General features: G+C 34.0%; 4 protein-coding genes across 6 annotated transcripts; all 4 read right to left on the reverse strand.

Moving 5' to 3' along the window:
- Positions 1–1,109: 1,109 nt before the first annotated feature.
- On the reverse strand, positions 1,110–3,089 carry LOC123916387 (amino acid permease 3-like). The gene is made up of 5 exons (XM_045967839.1): positions 2,948–3,089; positions 2,616–2,709; positions 2,158–2,372; positions 1,862–2,001; positions 1,110–1,754 (listed from the first exon to the last, which is right to left on the reverse strand). The coding sequence occupies exons 1-5, from the start codon at positions 3,072–3,074 to the stop codon at positions 1,110–1,112; spliced, it is 1,221 nt and encodes a 406-aa protein (XP_045823795.1). The 5' UTR covers positions 3,075–3,089.
- Positions 3,090–4,308: 1,219 nt separating this feature from the next.
- LOC123915908 (amino acid permease 4-like) lies at positions 4,309–7,942 on the reverse strand. The gene is made up of 6 exons (XM_045967182.1): positions 7,511–7,942; positions 6,832–7,065; positions 6,364–6,457; positions 5,649–5,863; positions 5,392–5,531; positions 4,309–5,078 (listed from the first exon to the last, which is right to left on the reverse strand). The coding sequence occupies exons 1-6, from the start codon at positions 7,602–7,604 to the stop codon at positions 4,440–4,442; spliced, it is 1,416 nt and encodes a 471-aa protein (XP_045823138.1). The 5' UTR covers positions 7,605–7,942; the 3' UTR covers positions 4,309–4,439.
- A 645-nt stretch (positions 7,943–8,587) lies between these two features.
- LOC123915651 (amino acid permease 4-like) lies at positions 8,588–14,413 on the reverse strand. Of its 3 annotated transcripts, XM_045966849.1 has the most exons (9): positions 14,180–14,413; positions 13,949–14,079; positions 13,659–13,732; positions 11,905–12,042; positions 11,582–11,815; positions 11,309–11,402; positions 10,553–10,767; positions 10,121–10,260; positions 8,588–9,621 (listed from the first exon to the last, which is right to left on the reverse strand). In XM_045966849.1, exons 4-9 carry the CDS (start codon positions 12,029–12,031, stop codon positions 8,977–8,979), a joined length of 1,455 nt encoding a protein of 484 aa, XP_045822805.1. In that variant the 5' UTR covers positions 12,032–12,042; positions 13,659–13,732; positions 13,949–14,079; positions 14,180–14,413; the 3' UTR covers positions 8,588–8,976. The 3 variants fall into 3 exon arrangements, with proteins under 3 accessions (XP_045822805.1, XP_045822803.1, XP_045822804.1); XM_045966847.1 differs by lacking the exon at positions 14,180–14,413 and having other exon boundaries at positions 13,949–14,151; XM_045966848.1 differs by lacking the exon at positions 14,180–14,413 and having other exon boundaries at positions 11,905–13,732; positions 13,949–14,152.
- A 4,247-nt stretch (positions 14,414–18,660) lies between these two features.
- On the reverse strand, positions 18,661–19,593 carry LOC123915007. The gene is made up of 2 exons (XM_045966165.1): positions 19,044–19,593; positions 18,661–18,926 (listed from the first exon to the last, which is right to left on the reverse strand). The coding sequence occupies exons 1-2, from the start codon at positions 19,591–19,593 to the stop codon at positions 18,661–18,663; spliced, it is 816 nt and encodes a 271-aa protein (XP_045822121.1).
- Between the last annotated feature and the right edge of the window lie 1,935 nt (positions 19,594–21,528).

Below are 21,528 nucleotides of genomic sequence, written 5' to 3' on the forward strand. Positions count from 1 at the left end.
TTCTGAATCTCGTGATAGTATATTGGGTTTCTAATTTAGATTCTTAAAATTATGGCTTAGGCAAAAGTGATAAGGGATAAGATTTTGTCCAAATCACAATTTGAAGTTTAATAAACAAAAATTGTTTGTCGTCACGGGTTTCTTTGCACTGTGTTCAGCTAGTTTATCTGTTGCTGGAACCTAGTTCAGCTGTGTCCAGCAGTTTACCCAAAACTATATTTTTCTGGATAATTTTTGTGAGGGAATACTTAAGGATAATGGAGATGACTAATTCCCTGTAAGGGTAATATATGTTCCTCCAAGATAGAACAGAAGTATAAGTTTATTTAGTGACATGTAAATTTGAGGAATCTAAAAAAAAATATAACATAACATTTACACTGCATTACTTTTTATTTTTATGTCATAAGATAATTCATTCATTCAAATAACTATAATGAGGTATGGTATAAAATTAATGCAGAATTAATAAAATACAACTTTAAGCACTAGATTTACTCTTGACTTAAACATCTACATGTTTAATTTATGGCTAATTTGACTAACAAAGAATGAATAAAGACAACGACTAAGAACGACAAGCACAGAAAAACAACTGAATCAGATCTAAACTAGAAAAAAGATCTATTACAGAAAGTTAGAATACTTCAGTGACACTAACACACACAGGGGAGGGGGGGTTCTGGTGGGGTGTGTCAAAAAGCATTAGGAGGGGGGGGGCTCACCACCACCACCATTGAAGGAGCAAGCATGAAAACACTACAAATGCTCATATTTGACCGACACCAACATCATGTTCGCAGGTGATGGAAACAAAGAAAACAACTTGGAAGAGGAGATAGCCGTTGGAAAAAGAGACAATCTCCACTTAATGGAGATGTAACCGTAGCCATAGCTAGGAAGAAGAACCCCTTTTGGGTTAGCCGCCACTCTACACTGGATTACTCTATACAAAACAATTATATACAAACCACAACCACCAGTAGATGTAACCGTAGCCAAAGCTAGGTAGAAGAAACCCTTTCGGGTTAGCCGCCACTCTACACTGCATTACTCTATACAAAACAATTATATACAAACCACAACCACCAGTAGATGTTGCTTAAGGTTCAAGATCCTGAGCTAAATAGCTTGTATTTCTTTAGGTCAAGTCCAATACTGGTGATTGAACCAATAGCAGCCAATGCCGATATGATAAAACATACAGCACTTATGCTTTTTAGCAAAAGCCATTTAGTACTCCATTTTGGGATCTTCTTCTGCACGATATACATCTCCACTGGATAAAAAACTGATAAAGGCCAAAACCCCACGGCTCCAAGAAATCCCAGAACATCGTTGAAGAAAGGAATTAACATTGCAACAAAAGTAGTTATGATCACAAATACTGTTCTCCAAATTAATCTAAATATATTTAGATTGTAATGACTAAAACCAGGAATTGGAATTTTGTGTTCCACTTTTGTTTGAGGCCATTTTTTTGCTGCAGCTTTCTCTAAGAAGGCAAAGACAGGTTGAACATATACTTGATATGCTCCTACAAGGTGGATAACAACGGCAGCATTCGCTACATCAATGACCCAAGCTGGATTGTACATACTAAATCCGGTGAGCAAGTTCCCCGGTGCGTCTGCTCCAAATGCAGCATAGCCCATGCAGCCGCAAAGCAAATAAAATGTTGTAGTCACCAAAACACTTACTTTTGTCGCATTTTTCATCGTTTTTACTTCAGATGGTGGATTTTTTATGGTGTCCTGTGTATTAGTAGTAACCAAAATTATATATTATTTAGACGCTGTCACAAAATTATGTTGTTTTTCTTAATTTTTAATTAAACATAAAGAAAAGGCATATATATTACCTGAATTTCAATGAGAATTTGAGCAAATGAATAAGCAAAGGCTATGTCACCAAGACCTTGGAAAATTCCCCACACTCTGTCTATTGTTGACTCATTTGAAGTGCTTCCTCCTGCGATAGTACCTTTGAAGGTACCGTTTTCTGTTTAAGAATCGGTTAAACAAAAAACATAAGCCAATGATTTTCTTTTATGGAAAATCGTGGTTTATTAAAATATAAAATGTTAAATATGTTTGTAGTCTTTATAAAATTATGGATCTTTTATGTTTACTCGTTATAAAATGAAAGGAATGTTACTTGCAACTACGGAAATCGCCAGAAAGACACCAATTATGGAATAGGCAAAAGACATGACTGCTGCTATTACTGAGAGAAACCATGTGTTATGAAACTCTGATATTTGAGAAAAGAAAATTTCAACTACTCCAAAACTGATCATATGTATGTTGGCTGAAATTTGACATGGGTCTTTTCCTCCTGATTTATGGAGACATATAGACTTTTGTATTTCCCTGTCACCCAAAAAATCGATTTTAAATCAAAACAAACTTATCAACAAAATCGAGCTAAATGATCTTATCAATAGAAAGTGACCAGATGTATCAATTATTCAATGAATTTAAAAAGTGACTTGTCTCTTGTAATAAGTAACAGAGGTAATATGTCATATTTTAAGTTTTATCAATTTTTCAAACCATAATATCACATTCCCTCTTCAAATCCTAATGTCATTAAGATATAATTAATTTACTTACACCATGCTAATAGGACCTGCAATTGTGTATCCTATTGCACTGCCATAAAGATATAAGTATTGAACTATTCCACAAACAGTGTAATGATACCCACCTACAAAATAAGTTTTAAAGAATTAATTAATATAGAATGTGATCAAATCTTAAGATTACAACAGTATTCTTTTAGATACATGCATTGCATTTCAAAATGTACCCTTAGAATATAGTAAACACAAATTCTTCAAATGTATTTGATTCAAATTAGACCAATACATCAGACTTTTTTTGCTTATATTTAAAACTAGCTAGGTCGAGTATTAATTCATGTGCATGCATGTCTTATAAATTACCAAGAATGTTGCGAACTGCTTCGACGAATGTATAGCTTCTCTGTCCATATATAGGATCGCCACAACGATAGCATTCAGATAGGATTGATGAAGTATACATACTGACGAGACTGAAAAGGATCATCATCACAGGACCAGCAATCCATCCCAATTGTGCTATAGCCCATGCTAAGGATAGCACACCAGATCCAATCACTGCTGTTATTATATGAGAGCAACTTGTCCAAACATTTCCTGTCTCATTCAAAAAAAAAGAGTTAAACTATCATTACTCGAAGAAAAAATATCGTCGATAAAAGTTAGACACAAACAATTGATAAAAGTTTGATCTTGTCAGACCGTGTTGGTATTTATTATGTATCTATTATCTATCTATGAAGACAAAAAATTGACACCAAATGTTAACGTAATGAACTCGTGCTCATTTCAATATCGTCACATATGATCGAAGAAACATAATTATGGTAAAACCATATACCGATATGAATTAATTTTTACCTGTTCTTTTAGGACGGCCATCATCGTCAAAGAATTCGGGATCAGGTTGTGAAGGGACACCATCTATGGCATGGCTCGGGTTGGGTTCACTTTCGGGTTCAAACATAATTTATGAAAGAGATATACACAAAAATGTACAATAACAATTGAAAGAATATTGATTTTCTTTTTTGTTGCATAAATTGAAAGAATATTGATTGATTATCTTGTTTTGTTCATTTCATACCAATAATTGGTTTGACTTCATAGACTCTGTAACAAACAAATTAACTATAAACATGCAGGAAAGGGAGTTTTTTTTAATGGCAGGAAGAGATTAATGATTTGAATAACAAAATGCACCACATGATCATGGGACGAAAATGGTTGATACATTGCATTATACTTATCTGACCTCTACTATAAATAGGGAGCAAGTGAGCAACACTTGCACAATCACAAACACAAACAATATGGATTTAGAGACACACACACACTAATAATAATAAAAAAAAAAAAAAAATCTCTATTTAAGTATTCTAGTTCTAAGGTGTTTGGATGTGAAAAGTTAGATTTAAAGTGAAGGGATAAAGAAAATGTAGAAATCTAACATGTCTATGTAAGTTAATTAAATATTAAAATGTCATACACATTATTTTCAAAGGAATTTGTTAAAAAGTTAACGGTGCAAATAGAATGCAACATAAATAACTAATTCAAGAAAAAGAAAAACAAAACTTAAACCATCGAATCAAAAGAGTTCAAATTTAAAGACCTTCGACGTAATTTTCCCCCTCTCGCATCCATTTTATCCCAACCAAGGAGACCCTCAATTTGTTCCTCATAATAAGGGAGAAATATACATTTACTTAGGTACATGTATATTTAAAAGTGGAAAAGGATAATATTGAATTAGCACTAATTGTTTCAAAAGATAATGATACAAAAACCACATAAATCAGTTCCTACAGTTGCTTTTTACATCCAAAAGAAGGAAATAAATTTTGCATTGGTTTCAATAATTAACCATGAATGGTTTGTATTTCTTTAGATCAAGCACAATACTTGCCACTGAGCCAACACCAGCCACAATTGATACAATAAGACATACAACACTTAATGTTTGCATACAAATCCATTTATAACTCCATGTTGGCACCTTCCTTTGTCTGATATACATCTCCACTGGAAAATAAACTGTTAAAGGCCAAAACCCAACTGCTCCAATTAATCCCAAAACATCGTTGAAGAAAGGAATCAACATTGATATAAAAGTTGTTGTGATCACAAAAATAGTCCTCCAAATTAATCTAAATAGATTTAGATTGTAAGGATGAAAACCAGGAATTGAGATTTGGTATTCTTTGTTTATTTTAGGCCATTTTTTTATCACCCTTTTCTCAACGAAGGCAAAGACAGGTTGCGCATATACTTGGTATGCTCCGACAATGTGAATTACTATAGCTGCATTAGCAATATCAATGAGCCAATATGGTTTATAAATTCCAGTAAGTATGTTCCCCGGTGCTGTGTCTCCAAATGCTGCATAACCCATGCAGCCACAAAGCAAATAAAATGTGGTCGTCACACCTATACTTATCCGTGTGGCTTGGTTCATTGTTTTTACTTCAGATGGTGGAGTTTTTATGGTGTCCTGTGGAGTTAGATTTATCATATTTTAATTAGTATTTGGTTAGACATTATATAGAAATACTCATGTGCATGTTATTGAGAAAAACAAGTCGCACGTTGAACAAAGATAGTTTATAAAGAGAGACACGTCTCAAGTTATAAACTAGTTTTATAAGAATGACTAGGCTCGATATAAAAAGTTAATATGGTATTAGAATCTATCAGGATACCCACTATTTATATCCACGCACCAAATCCAAAAGTGTTGGACTTGAGGATTGGAAAAGGCCTAATACATGGTACACTAGTTTTGAACATAAAGAGAAAAGGTATACCTGAATTTCAATGAGGATTTGAGAATATGAATATGCAAAGGCTATGTTACCAAGAGCTTGGAAAGTTCCCCAAATTTTTTGGGCTTTTGTCACAGTTCCAATGCTTACTCCTGTGAGACTACCCTTGAAGGAACCATTTTCTGATTTAGAACCATTAATTAAACCAACAAAAAAAAAATCAGTTAGTGAAATACTGTTTTTCCTTCTGAGAAAATGGACTGTTATGAAAGGAATTTAAGTAGGACTAAATATATAACCTGCAACTTTGGCAATTGCCAGACCAAGGCCGATAAACGAATAGGTGAAAGACATGATGGCTGCAATTATTGAGAGCCACCACATTTTATGAAAATCTGGAATTTGAGAAAAGAAAATTTGGATTACTCCAAAAGCGATCATGTATGGGTTGCTTGAAATGTGACATTGGTCTTTTCCTCCTGAGGAATGTAAACATTCAGACCTTTTTATTGCCCTGTCTCAGCCAAAAACAATACAATTAAAACAAACACATTAACCATAATCAAACAAGATTTTCCTGTCTATACAAATAAGGACAATACAAATTATTGAATATGCCAATCGGAGCACAACACGAACCCGGAAAAGGCACAAAATACATAACCGCTGCACTAGCAGGGAACAAAAGAGACTGCTGAGCAAGAACTCGGTACAGAGAAACCAAGCCCGCTACGCAACCTCAACACTACTAAAACTGAAAAAACAACTTATAAAAGAGCACCAGAACAGGACTGCTGGCTTTCATGACAGCAGAAACAGCCTCGACAATATACAAACAGCAGCCCCTACTACTTAATAATGGCAAACGAACCACAAAAACAAAACCTGTCTGGAACACCAAATCTATTTTTCTTATTCTTATCTACAAGTTATTCTTATTTTGTCACTGACTAAATCTATTTGTTAATAAATACTAGTATAATCAAATTCTATATACTGTAAGTTTTTACTTACATCATGCTAATAGCACCGGCAATTGTGTATCCTATTGCAGTTGCGTAAAGATTCGTGTACTGAACTATCCCACATAGGGTGTCATTGAAACCACCTGCAAACCATTTTTGCATAAGTATTACAGGATCTCATACAGCACAAAAATTCCATTTCAAAATCATATTTTTCAGAACATACATACATACACATATATTATAAATGACACATAAATATTAATTTGCACAAGTTTATAACCAAACAAGTACACGAACGTGTGACTTTGTTTGAGCAGTGATTACAAAATTCCGTCTTTTCAAAAGAAGTAACAAACATGTGAATTTCAAACTTCAAAATGAATGTCTTAATAACTCACAGTTCAACCTGATTGATTCCGTTCGATTTTTAAGACATTGTCGACAGAGGGTGCACACAGCACACGGCACACTGATATAGCATGAAAACATATAATATGTAGAAATATTTAGTTACCGAGAATAGTGTGAACAGCTTCGACGAAAGTATAGTTTCTTTTCCCGGAATGAGGATCGCCAATTCGATAACATTCAGCTAGAAGTGATGAAGTATACCAAGTAATGAGACTGAAGAAAAGCATAACTGAAGGACCAACTATCCAACCCAGCTGAGCTATAGCCCATGCTAACGACAACACCCCTGATCCTACAACTGCTGTTATTATGTGCGAACTCGCAGTCCAAACCGTTCCTGTTTCATTTTTTTCATTTCATAATAACAATCATATAATAAGCATTTTGTCATTTTCATCAAAAACAATTAAGTCAATAAAATACTATAACCCAATTAACACACTCATTCCCATATATACTATGATCATCACATATAACTATGAAGCACGACCACGGACTATAGACTCTTCAGATTAGAAGTCTGGTACCGACACTTATAATTACATTAAATTATGTTATTTTTTAAAATTATTATCAGTGTCCACATATTGGTTATCAGTATCTATGTCGTGTCAGGTGTGACTGTGCTTTGTAGCATATAATAAAATAAAATTAATGTAAGAATGTAATTATGTAGAGTGTAAATTGATTAATTATAATTAGTAGTATCTGTGTCGAGTCAGATATTAAATGAAATTAATGCAAGAATGTACATTATAAATTGATTAATTTATTTAAAGTACCTGTTCTTTTGATACGGTCATCATCATCGTACAATTTGGTGTGAGTGTGTGAATGAGCAGCTTCTTCTATAGAGTGTTGTTCATCTTGCTCCATTGTTAAATTCTTGATAATCTTTGTGAGAGTGTTTGAATATGAAAGAAAGAGATAAAAACAAAATAGAATGGAATAGTAATAATTGAGAGAAAGGTTACTATTGAATAATCATAACCTTGTTGTCGTTTTGTTGAGTTGCATTTGAGTCACGCACGGATCTGAGAACAGAGTACAGTACAAAATGTGGACTCAAACTAACTAACAAAAAGGGTTTTTAGTTACATTCTCATATATAACAGTACACGACGAAGTAGGCGGTGCAATTAATTATGAACAATATTTAATAATAATATAATGGGTCAAAATCATTATTTTTAGAAAATAAATAAAATGGGTCAAATTTGTAGCCATATATGATAATAATGCGATTAAATTGGACGGAATATTAAAACGTAGAGAGAGAATGAATAAAAAATAGATGAAGATAGAATAGAATAGTTGCATGAAATTATGCATGCTTATCTGTTTTTATCCTCTAACCCCACTCTTACTCTTCCTTTATTATTTCTTTTTACGTGGTAGCTGGCTTATTATTTGGTTGGGGTCCAACTTGGCTAAAGATATGGATTCTCTTTGCTCAACCTCCTTACTCTCAAAATTTCAACCATTGGAGAAAAACAAATTGAAAGAATTTAGAAAGCATGGAGCAGCAGATAGAGCATTAATGGAGGGGATTAGTAACTTGGAAAGGAATCCACTTGACTAAATTCATTTCTCCCATGTCTGCCACTTTTTCTGTCCCTACCCTTGTTGGTTCACATTGTCACTTAAAACTATGATTCATATAAGAACACACAAAACTATGATTCATAGGACACAAGATATCTAAATATACTTAAATTTATTAATGTATTACCTATGCAAAACAAATAGTAAAAGCTTGTGATCAGACTCTTCATATAAGCTTCTGCGTTTCATTTCACATGTAATATCATTGTTGTGACGCTCGATATTCAATTGTGTATTCAATAAGGATGCAAATATAAGGATAGAAATGGAAGCAAGAGAAGAGTGAATAATTCCTATCAAGGCTCCAAATTTTGACTCCAGAAATGTAAGGTTGCAACATGACACGACTAAGCTAGAACACCAAGATCTACATCACAAATTCAATTGAATATTTACATCAAAGCACAAAAACTATCACAGCGACAATCATCACTTCATTTATGATTTAGTACCACTAGTATTGTATTGGTACAAAGATTAATTAAGGATCATAATATTCAATCCCGGTTATTCTTCTTGAATGCGACTTAGGGATAATTTCACCGTTTATGAAATAAAGACCCCATCAAGACAGAGACAATCATGACTTCCCACAGCAGTTTCTTACATCCAGTAGGAGGCAATGGATTTTATGTGGTATTATTTAATTCTCTAAGCTGAATGGTTTGTATTTCTGCAGGTCAATCCAGACACCAACCAATGAGCCGAGACCAGCTACAATGGATACTATGAGGCAGATAGTACTCATTATTTCCAGACAAATCCATTTACTACTCCATTTTGGGATCTTCATCTGTATGATATACATCTCCACAGGAAAGTAAACAGTTAAAGGCCAAAATCCCAATGCTCCGATCACTCCTAATACGTCGTTGAAAAATGGAATCAACATTGCTATGAGAGTGCTGATGATAACAAACACTGTCCTCCAAACTAACATAAATATGTTTTGATTGTAAACTGGCAAACCAGGAATTTTAACTTTGAATTCTTTGTCAATTTTGGGCCATTTCTTTGCTGCCTCTTTCTCGACAAAGGCAAAGAGTGGTTGGGCATAAACTTGGTATGCTCCAAAAAGATGAATAACGATAGCAGCATTAGCAAGATCTACAACCCAGTAAGCTTTCGAGACACCAAATCCGGCAAGCAGGTTTCCAGGTGCATTGTCTCCAAAAGCAGCATAACCCATGCAGCCACAGAGCATATAAAATGTTGTGGTTATTGCAATACTTAGCTTTGCAGCTTTCTTCATTGCTTTTCCTTCTGATGGTGGAGATTTGATGGTGTCCTGTGTAATCAGATTCACCATTAATTAGTTTGAATAGAGCATGTTACGCATTTGTATACTCACATCTCTTCACACATAAGTATCGATGAAATAGTTTTGTGAAAAACAAGATGGAATCAGCTGTAGTTAGATACTCCTATGTTCCTACAGAATCAGCTTAAGTACATATACTCATTAATAATAAAATTATTGTTCAATTTCCTAATATGCACCCTTAATGCCTTAACTATTTAATGTCATATATCTTGGTAAATTCTTCTTATCAGTAATTAGGTGAAAATAAAGATATAATCGATAAAATTGTAATCAATGTGATGGGATATGTGTGTAGAGCATTAGTCAAGTATTCTAAAGGGGTATGTAGAAATTTGATGGCATTGTCATGGACTCATGGTGAAATTTATGCATTAGAGTCATTAGATATAAATATTAAAATTTAACATGACTTGCCACATGAAATTGTTGTTTCTAATTTGTTACAGAGGGAATATAGGCGTACCTGAATTTCCAGGAGAACAAAAGAATACGAATAGGCAAAGGCAATGTTTCCAAGACCTTGGAAAACCCCCCATACTTTTTGGGCCGGGGTCACTGTTCCGATGCTTATTCCTGTGAGGCTACCCATGACAGTACCCGTTTCTATTTCATAACCAATGGAACAAAATAAGGGAAAATGTAAGAACCAACTTTAATTATAGCTCAACTACAAAAATATATCATGATTCAAAATTCAACAACTTCAACCCTTGAACTTATAAACTGTATAGGTTTTTTGCATATGATCTGATAGGTTCAGTAAGTCGTGTCACCATATTTTAAACCATAAAAGGTTTTCTGCAGTAAACTATAATTCAAGGGATATGTGACGATAAAACAACAGCCAAAAATAAAGTGAAAACTTGTATCAAACAAACTGAAGTAGGTATATCACCTGCAACTTTGGAAATTCCAAGAGCAAGAGCAATTATGGAATAGAAGAAAGACATGACTGCAGCAACTACCGAGAGCCACCACATGTCATGAAAATCAGGAATTTGAGATAAGAAAAGCTGTGCCACGCCAAAAGCTATCATGTATGGGTTGCCGGAAATGTGACATGGGTCTGTTCCATCAGAGGAATGGACACAGTAAGACTTTCTGATTTCCCTGTCAACCAAAACCAGCTGAATTCAAACAACAAACCCATACACCATACTATCAACCAAACTATATAATCATGTATAAGTAGAAAAGATATTGACATATTGTGGAGTGACAATGAGTTATAACTACCAGGCCGCGAGTATATCAATTATGTAGTACAATTTAATACACACCATAATAAAATGCAACTGTCATCAACAGAATTAATATAATCTAGCTTGATTAATTGAAATATATTGAAGCATGATTTAAATTGATCTGTAAATAGATGTCCACGTTGGAAATAACTTTTAAGATAAGCTCAAAATTGTTTTATGTTAATGAGTTTATTTTATTAGCTTTACTAAAAACTGTGGAAATGGCTAAATCAATATGAACAAAATTAAAATCCATTTGAATCTAATCTCACCGAACACAACATTAAAGAAAATATAATTTAAAATTAATCTTATTTCATTTATAGTAATTCGTATTTATATTATTAACAAATCAAAACAATTTTTAAACTTCATGATTTTAAACGACATAGTCTGTCTTAACTCACATCAGGCTCATGGCAGCAGCAATATTGTATCCTATTGCACTTCCAAAAAGATTCAAGTACTGAACTATTCCACAAATCTTAACACTGGACCCGCCTGCAAAAGGTAATAGGAATTCACATGTTAATTTACATGACATGTGTAAAAAAATCAACTACAAACATAGAAACTTGGGATAGTAATTTTATAATTTAGAAAAAAGATTGTGTCATACTCAATGAATAAAACAATTTGTTATATGGTGCTATTTGTGTAATAGTATGCATGTGTATTACCAAGAATGTTGCGAACTGCATCCATGAAAGTATAGTTTCTCTTTCCAAATTCGGTGTCGCCACAACGATAACAATCAGCGAGAAATGATGAAGTATACAGAGTGATGATACTGAAAAAGATCATGGCTGCAGGACCAGCAATCCAACCCATCTGAGCTAGGGACCAGGCTAAAGAGAGCACCCCAGATCCTATCACAGCTGTTATTATGTGGGAGCATGTAGTCCAAACGGTTCCTGACTCATATTAAGACATCAAATATCATATCATCAAATCAAGCCATCAAAAGGAATGTACAAAGTATATAATGTACAGTAATTTATACCTGTTCGTTTAACACGGCCATCGTCGTCATAGAATTTGGGGTCAGGTGTGCCATCTATGGCGGCCTCCTCAATGCCAACAATATCTCCACGGTAACTAAGGTTGGCTCTGGAATTGTTTTCTACCATTTTGTAAGGATCTACGGTGGGACAAATATACGTGAGGAATCGTTATAAAATAAAAATCAAATTTTGTCCGTTCCAACAACTGAGTTGCATTCGCAAATCACAAACAAGGGATAAAGCATGCACAAAAAAAAAAAAAAAAGAGGCTGGCTCAATTATATGCATCAAGTAACTTGTGTAATTTATAGAGTTAAATAAGAGGGAATTTATCAGAGTTTGATTAAATTTTAAGAAATGGAAATCCTATGGGAAGTTCAAATTAAAAATTCCAAGTGGCCAAAAATCTACGAGAAACCTTACTGTATGTATCCCTCCACCCCTTGGGATTAGTTACACCGTAAAATTTCAAGCATATGAAAAGAAACATAGGTGCCAATGTGTCATGTAACGAGTGTCTATGGAAATGAATTCTCTCATGTTAAATTCTCATAATCTTTTCATGTAAAAATCGTGTCTACCCTCTCATTATAAATACAGTATTTACCCAAATATTAACTTTATCAGGCTTGACCTTCTATATTTAAAAAACGGTAATTTATTATGTCATTTACTAATTAAATTCTCATATCAAATTATAAATCTATAACATATCATACGTGTTGTGAAATATGAACTCTTAATTTCTTATTTTACTCAAGCCAATCCCTTACAAAAATATCATCCCACCAAAAAAAAATCCCTGTTGCAAATCCCAACCCACTAACTAAACAGTAAATACGTAGTACATATACAAAAGATAGGCAAAGAAGAGAAACATAGCATCATCAATGTCTGGTTGTTACTCTGATGACACATGCAAGGACAGTTCTTGCTAGAATCGTATAGCGAGAATCATCAATTCTTAGAGAAAAAAAAAACAAACTCCACAATTAACAACATGTGGACAACTTGTCGGACCCATTTTAAACTTTTCAAATAGTTGATTTGAGTGAAAAGTTGCTAAAATTCCATAAAAAAGGTTAACCTTTCATAATGTTCCTTGTTCACCTTTTTTTAACTCATTCATAGTTCACCTTTAGAGATATTAATAACAATCTATTAAGGCATGTTCGCCAAAAAAATCTATTTTTTCCAAAAACAAAATCTATTTTTTGATTTACTTATGTTTGTTTCAGATTTTTTCAAAAATCATTTTAGTAAAAAAATCATTTTTTTCATCAAAATGATAATCTATTTTCAACAGCTTTTATCAAAATCCATTTTTTTATCACTCATCATCCCTCACTATCTTAGAAAAATAGATTTTTATGATCGTAGACAAACTGCAAATAGCTTTAGATTTTTTTCAAAAAAAAAAAAAAATCCGTTTTTTTAAAGTTGAAACAAATAGGCCCTAAATCCCAACCAATTTTTTGAATATTTTCAAAACAGATTTTTTCAAAACACCGCAGTACTAATTACCCATGCCATAAAGAAACAGAAATCATAAACCAAATTAACAAGTTCCATTCAGATATGTCACACAACACAACAAATCTCAACTATTCATAAAAATGAAATATGATTTTCACTCTCAACTATTGAAATTCAAATATAAAAATCAGAAATCCCCAAATTAAAAGAAAAACTAGGTTAAAAATGCTAAAAAAAAAAGGTAACAACAACGATGAGAAAACAGAGTGTGTGGTACCTGGCGGCTAAAGGTGGATATGCAGCGATTAGGCGCAAGAGGAGTTGAAAGTTTGAATCCAAGAATGAGAAATTCTGATATTGAAAATTGGAAATTGAAATAAGAATCAAAGCTAAGTATGAATATGATAAAGGAATCGATGTCATTGTCAAAGCAGTGGTGAAAAAAATGCATCAAATTCAGAATCAGAAGCAAGTGACACTGAAAATAGAGAAGAAGTGGTCAAAATTGAAACAGAATAATAATAATAATAATAATAATAATAATAATAATAATAATAATTACTATACCGCGAATTTTGTTTTGGTTTGAATGAATTTGAGCCTATGAAATGGAACCACCCGACTACCTCACTAGCAGGCAGCCGCCGCCTTGTGGAGTCGGCGGACCAATTGGGTGTATGGAACTCAAACAACTTCCGCTGCAATTCACCGTGAAAATTGAAATCACTCGTTATATTCATTCATTTTAATATTAAAATAATAAATAATACTAGTTTAATCAATTATTTTAATACTAACTAGTAGTTCTCAATGGAGGTACAGCCGTAGAACACAAAATCACAAATTAAATTTAGATAAATAAATGGATGGGTCTATGAAATATAAAAATTGCTGACATTTGATTTCGGTATGGAAATGAAAAATGTGACAGTATTTTATAATTTTTTAATATATTTCCTAAAAAAATAATTGACTTGACTGGAATAGATTTTTCAAATTTATTTAGAATACTAAAATGAAAAAATATTACGTAGGCAAGTTGTGAGTTAAAGATAATATATTTATATCTTGATGAGTCTTAATAATATATTAAATAATTTTTAATTTTTTTAAAAAATTTATGGATGATTTATATGATATAAATTTTCATTCCAACGATAGATTTTATAAAATCTATATTCGTTATAATAATATTTAAAACTTGTGCACCATAAAAAATTGAGTGAAGTCTTCCATGTTAGCCAAAGGCAACTATCGGTGGCAACTAGATAGTCCATGAAAAAGAGAGGAAAATCAAGCACTTCAGTACAACTCATCAAGTCAGGGAAACACGTGACCATTCATGAATTATTATTGGATTTGGACTTATATATACTACTAGTACTAGTACTACCTCTTTATCAATGAGTATTATTTAGCCTTTTCAAAACAAAAACAAAAAAACTTTAAAGTACACTTATTTAGCCTAGTATGTATCAATTTTTTTTTTTGAAGACAATGTATCATACTTTTTGTTAAGCATCAATGATTACTAACAAAGAGCTTGTGTTACATACTTACATAACTAACTTAGATCACTAGTAATGGTTAGTTATAGATTCTCCCTCCATTTGTAACAACAATCTTGTAGGTAGCTATTCAATGCTTGATCACATAGGATAGCTTATAGTAAACTTGCACGATATATAAAGAGCTTTGTATCTATTGTTACATCCATACACGGTACAAAATTTTTACTTTAATTAGTGGTGATTAATCTTTTTTGATAATATTTGAAGTACATAAAGTGAATTATTTCATCTAAAGTGATTAATCTCTTTTGAAGAACCTTTAAAGCACACAAAGTGAATTATTCCATCCAAGGTGATTAATCTTTTTTGCAGAACCTTTGAAGCACATAAAATGAATTATTTCATCCAAATCGAATTTATCCACATGCAAAAGTCAAAGATTGGACTTCTAACCACTTGCTTACAACCCAGACTTACGATCGACTCGGTCAAAATACTAAGTCACTAGGCCACTGGTCGGACCGTAATAAAGTATCCAGTAATGATTATAATAATATCATTTTATTAGAATTTTATATGAAAAGACAAAAATTTCCCCTAATTTAATACTTCTTCCGGTCCTATATATAAGAAAAAAAATTATTTTTTATTTTCATTAAATAATTAAATAATTGATGTATTTAGACTATATTATAGTTTACATACATTAATTTCTTAATGAATCTAAAAACAACTTTTTCTTATATATAGGACTAGAGAGAGTAACGTGTCAAAAAATAAGGGTTAATTTAGGCAAAATTAGGGTTAAGGGTTTATTGAGGATTTGTGAGTTTTGATTTTTGTTTGTAGAAGAAGAATGAGGTGAACATAACATAGATTCTTCAAGCTATATTTGGGTATCATATTTTTGATTCAATGAAGATGATGAAGATTCAAGGAAAATGATAAAGATGAAAATGATGATGTTCATTTTTCTGAATTTTATTTATTTTCAATAAAAATATGTTTTAAAAAATAATATTTTTTTTTATAAGCAAAGTATATTTATAATAACTTGTAAGGCAGTACAAGGGGTACTCAATTCCTTACAACTCAAAGCCAAAGATTTAAATGCTTTGGATACAACTCATAGGTTCATGACACCAATCCGAAAAAGAAAAACTAGAATTTCTACCAAACCGACAACTAAACCACGCCCAAGAACTAAATTTAATATCTTCTACAAGTTGGGAAACGCTTGAGAAAGCTCCATTAAAAATCACATTATTTCTATGTTTCCAAAGATTCCATGTAATAGCCAACCAAATCAAGTGTCTACACTCCCTCCTTTCTTTGAATGAACCATATCGCCGAACAATTCAAAATGATTCCAACCTTCTTTGTCGACCGGAAGATAGTTACCCAACCACCTATAAATTGCCTCCCACACACCCTTGCTGAATGGACAGAGAAAGAATAGATGGCTACAATCCTCGTTATTAAGAAAGCAAAAAACACATGACAACTCATGTGAATTAGCTAAAATACCTCTATGATGGAGCGCATATCTCGTTGGCAACATTTCTAATAATAACCTCCAGCCAGATACATGTACCTTTGATGGTACATCATTCTTCCATAGTTTATGAATAGCAGATAACACATTAGAGTTCAATGCCTCAACCTGTCAATGTTCTAATAACCAATCATAACAAGACTTTACATAAAATTGACTTGTTTTACCAAGAGCCCATCGCCATGTATCTCGCATGTTTGGTTGTAACGATAAACCCACCAGCAACTCCTTAAGGTCTTCCAAAAGTTGTTCTTCGCTCGCGGTTAAATGCTCAGACCACTGCCAATACCACGATAAAGACACTTCATTCTCATTTATCCTCTCAGCTATCATTACATCTTGAGAAGCCTCTTTAGCAAAAAGATTAGGGAATAAATCTCGAAAAGTATGATTCCCAAACCATTTAAACTTCCAAAAACCAATGTCCCGACCATTACCAACACAACTTCTTACATTTTGTTTAAACCAATTAGTCTTCATCCCCCTGCCCAGACCTATGACATCCTTCCATAAAAAAGACGACCTTGCATCAGACCTCGTAGTGTCTCTGCCCAACAACTGAGATGGTAAATGACCATACCTAAAGCATAAAAGATCATTCCACACAGCATCGCCATCAGATAGAAACCGCCATTTCCATTTACATAACAACGTCTGATTAAACAAACCTAAGTTCTTAACTCCCAACCCACCTTTCTCCTTAGGTAAACAAATTTGATCTCATTTAACCCAACACAATTTTTTGTCCTCTACTCCACCTCCCCATAAAAAGTTTCTTTGAATCCTCACTAAATGTTTTAAAATACAAATAGGAGCCTTAAAAAAAGAAAAAAAGTAAAGAGGGAGACTGACCAGTACTGAATTTATGAGAGTAATCCGACCACCATAGGATAACTGTCTACTGCTCCATGTGTTTAATCTATTAGACATAGCATCGACCACTGGTTTCCAAGTTTCTCTTCTTATAGGATTAGCCCCCACCGATATTCTCAAAAATTTAAAAGGAATGACTTCTGATCGACAAGATAAAAAAGATGACCCGACTGCCAGCAATCTAGAGTCAACATTAAGACCGTATAACTTACTCTTCACAGAGTTGATTTTTAGGCCTGAAACCAACTCGAAGCTTCTAAGAATTGTTTTAATGGTCCGAATATTGTCCAAGGAGCCTTCTCCCATCAAGATAGTATCATCTGCGAATTGGAGAATCTGAAACTGAATATCTTCATTAACCCGATAACCCTTAAATCTACCAATCTCAACCGCTTTTCTCATTAAACCTGCCAAACCTTCGACAACAATTAAGAATAAAAAAGGATATAAAGGATCTCCTTGCCGCAGTCCTCTACCTACCTTGAAATCAGCGGTCGGGCTACCATTAACCAATATGGACATTGAGCTTTCAAAGACACGTGCTCTCATCCATTTTAACCAGCCACTAGCGAAACCCATTTTAAGCATCATGCGTTCAAAAAAGGACCAACTAACGGTGTCGTAAGCTCGTTCAAAATCAACTTTAAATAATAAACAGTCATCTTTTCTTCTTTTAGCAAGATCAATGATTTCATTTAACACCACCACCCCATCCAAAATCTGTCTTTTTGGAAGGAATGCCGATTGACATTTGGAAATCAATTTCCCCAATACTTTTTTTAGTCTATTTGCCAATAGTTTTGATAAAATTTTGTAAAGGCTCCCTATCAGACAAATCAGATGGTAATAAAAAAAATCTTGAGGATGATCTTTCTTAGGAATAAGAGTCAAAAATGAAGCAGTCAAAGCTTTAGGCAGACAAGCATTATTGTGAAATTCTTGCAAGAACGTCATCACATCATGTTTCACAATCGGCCAACAAGCTTTTAGAAAGTTGATATTAAAACCGTCCGGACCCGGACTCTTATTACCGTCATAGCTCCAAACAATTTCTTTAACCTCTTCTTCATCAAAAGATTATAGTAAAAACGCATTACCATCAGCAGAGAGAGTATTAAAATCAATACCTTGCAAAAAGGGTCTACTACTCCATTCATCTGAGAAGTGATTAGAAAAATGATTTTTGACGTCTTCTTTAATATCAGCCACTCCTTGAATCCAACCATCCCCTTTCTTTAGTTGCACAATTTGGTTTCTACGGCGACGTCCTTTAATAATGTGAATTAGAATCGCCTTCTAGAATCCATTTCGTTCTAGATTTTTGATAAAGAAGGCTTTCTTTAAGATGAATCTGCTCCCAAGAACCTTTTAACCAACACATTAGAATTAGATGAGTTTGGTGCTTGATACCCATTAGCTATCAAATCCTCAACCTCATTCAATTCTTGTACCATCTTATCTATATTGAAATCCATGATTCCAAAAACCTCCCGATTCCACACCTTCAAATTTTCCTTCAATCTTTTCATCTTCTCCTTTATAACATATGCCTTCTTACCGTGAATAACCAAATTCCCCCAGGTTTCTTTGACAAAAGCAAAAAAGTCTGGATGTTGAAGCCAACAATTATTAAACTTGAATGGCTTAGGTCCCTAGTTAATATTGGAACAAACAAGCCATATAGGGCAATGATCTGAAATGTCGCGATCGCCTACCCACTAACTAGTGATGCAGCCTTTCTCAATAAAGCCTTCCGACAACAAGAAACGATTCAAACGACAAATGACAATACCAACAGAATTAAACCAAGTAAACTTCTTACCCGCCAAAGGAATGTCGACAACCTCAAAAGCATCAATGAAGTTAACAAACTCGGCCCTTTCCAATTGATCCTTTATACCCTTCCTGCCTCTTGGTTCACCAATCGTTGTGATAGAGTTAAAATCTCCCCCTAAACACCATTCACCAGGTTCATTATTCATTTTAAAATCAATCAAATCAGTCCACAATTTGCGTTTCCCGGCTATGTTACAGGGAGAGTTAACATTAAAAATATATATTAAAACATCTTTCCATTCAACACAGACACCAAGAAATCCATCTCTTGTGAAGCTAAACCGCATTGAAAATAAGTCTCTATTCCAAACAGACAACAATCCACCAGACAAACCACAAGACTCCTTAGCAACCCAATCAACCTCTTTATGACCCCATAAGTTATGAATCATAAAATAATCGAAAACAGTTCTTTTAGTTTCTTGCAGTAAACACATATCGAACGCACCTGATTTTATTAATGAACTCAATCGACGTCATTTTTCCGAATTGCTCCACCCTCGCATATTTAAAGACATAATTTTCATGGGAAACTCTGTTGTTGTTGCTCCCTTAAGATTCTTGCTTCATCTTCCTTGTTCTCGTTGCCAATAATCCTTTCAATATACCTCTCCTCCTCACCTTCAACCCCTAACTCGACAGCTCCCTGCCACACTTTACACGTGGAATCATGGGCATACTTATTCATAAATATCTTGTTACAGTTACGAAAGTCAGATGAATTAAGGGAACTACAACACAGTACAGCCCCAACCGAAGAAATAGAGTTCGCAGCTTTCTTCCCTGCTCGATGACGGGACGACGAACTACGCACAACACCGTCCGCCTTGTTTGCAGCGCTACAGTTACTCACATACATGCCGGAAGAGAAAGAACGAGCCTCTGAGTTTAGAGAATCAGAATGTGAAACACGCAAATTGAGTTTTTGGATGAGCTGATTTTGTTTTCTCACATTCGCAGGGATAAGATTTGGTCGTTTTGGAGTTTGGCTGGATGTTTGACTATTCAGCAAAAGAGTTTATTTAGTAATTGGGCCTTTGTTCAATTTTTGGTACACACATCTAGGTCCATCACTATAAACCCCTCCCCTCTGCTCCCTCTTACCTCCATTGTCACTATCATTAGTCACACGACCCATATCTTCTGATCGAGTAAATCTTCTAACAGCACCCCCTGTAATAGTATGTTGTATGTTGGCTGAATTTTGTGGCCCACCTGATTCTTCATCCTGGCCCAACAAAAGTCCAGCCTACATCAACTTGCTATCCAACTTAACGACACCCCCATCCGAAACCTCCCTAACTCCAAAATTTGGCACATTCAGAATTGGGTCTAAAAAATTTAAATCTTCCAAAACTTCCTCCCTATCTTGAAGTCTATTCATGATGGAAACGGAAACATCATCATGATCATTATTTGCATTAACAAAGTGGTTTAATGCTAATGAATTTTCCTTCTCACCTACTGATTCTCTCTCCAACTCTTCCTCCACCATCGTCAACCTCCTCTCCTCCTCCTCCGACTCATCATCTGAGCCTCTTTCTTCATGACCATGATCCTGGGAAATCAAAATTCTCATAGGCCCGTAAGAATCTTCGAGCACCCAGAGATGATAAACCTCACCATTCACCAAAACATCAATGAACTCATCCACCACTTGCTGACAAGATGTACGAATCATGAGGCGAGCAACATCCATAGTAATTTTCTTCGTCGTGCCATCGTCTGCATTATTGAAAGAACCCCACGGTTTGAGATTTTTTTTTTCAATTGCCCCTAAAAAAATCGTTTTTTACAGCAATACCCCTGTTTTAAAAAATATTTCGGTAATACCCCTCTTTTGGGACAAAAACTGGCAAGCTGCAGGTCCCCACTAATGGCGGAACCGACAGTGTCGCCATGTGCAGGTAATGGCGGAAATGGCAGTTCTGCCATTGACCAACATATATATATATTTTTTTTTTTCATTTTCTGGCCTGAAAATGGCTTTTTGTATTTTTTTTTTTAAATGTTAATATTAAACTCTGATCTAAAACTCTGATCGCAAATCAAGCCTCAAAAACACAAATCGAAATAAAACAAATTAAAACCCAAAAGTTTTGATCTGTTTATTACCTTTCCTTTTTTTTTTCCTGTTTCTTTGTTCTATCTTCCCTACTTTCAGATTTTGGTTCTCTGCCTCTTTGATTTTTTCATTTGGTTATGATTTATGGTGGTGATTGAATTTTGGTCGACGGGGAGGCACAACTGATTCTGTGTTGTTCTTTCAATTTTTCTCCCCCTTCAGCCCATAACAAAAAAAAAATCTAATAAACAGAGCCAGAAAAAGAAGAATTAGAAACACAAAAGAGGTAATAGAACAACAACATTTA

The sequence above is a fragment of the Trifolium pratense genome, linkage group LG3 (genome assembly GCF_020283565.1).
Source record: "Trifolium pratense cultivar HEN17-A07 linkage group LG3, ARS_RC_1.1, whole genome shotgun sequence".
In the NCBI taxonomy this organism is placed as follows: domain Eukaryota; kingdom Viridiplantae; phylum Streptophyta; class Magnoliopsida; order Fabales; family Fabaceae; genus Trifolium; species Trifolium pratense.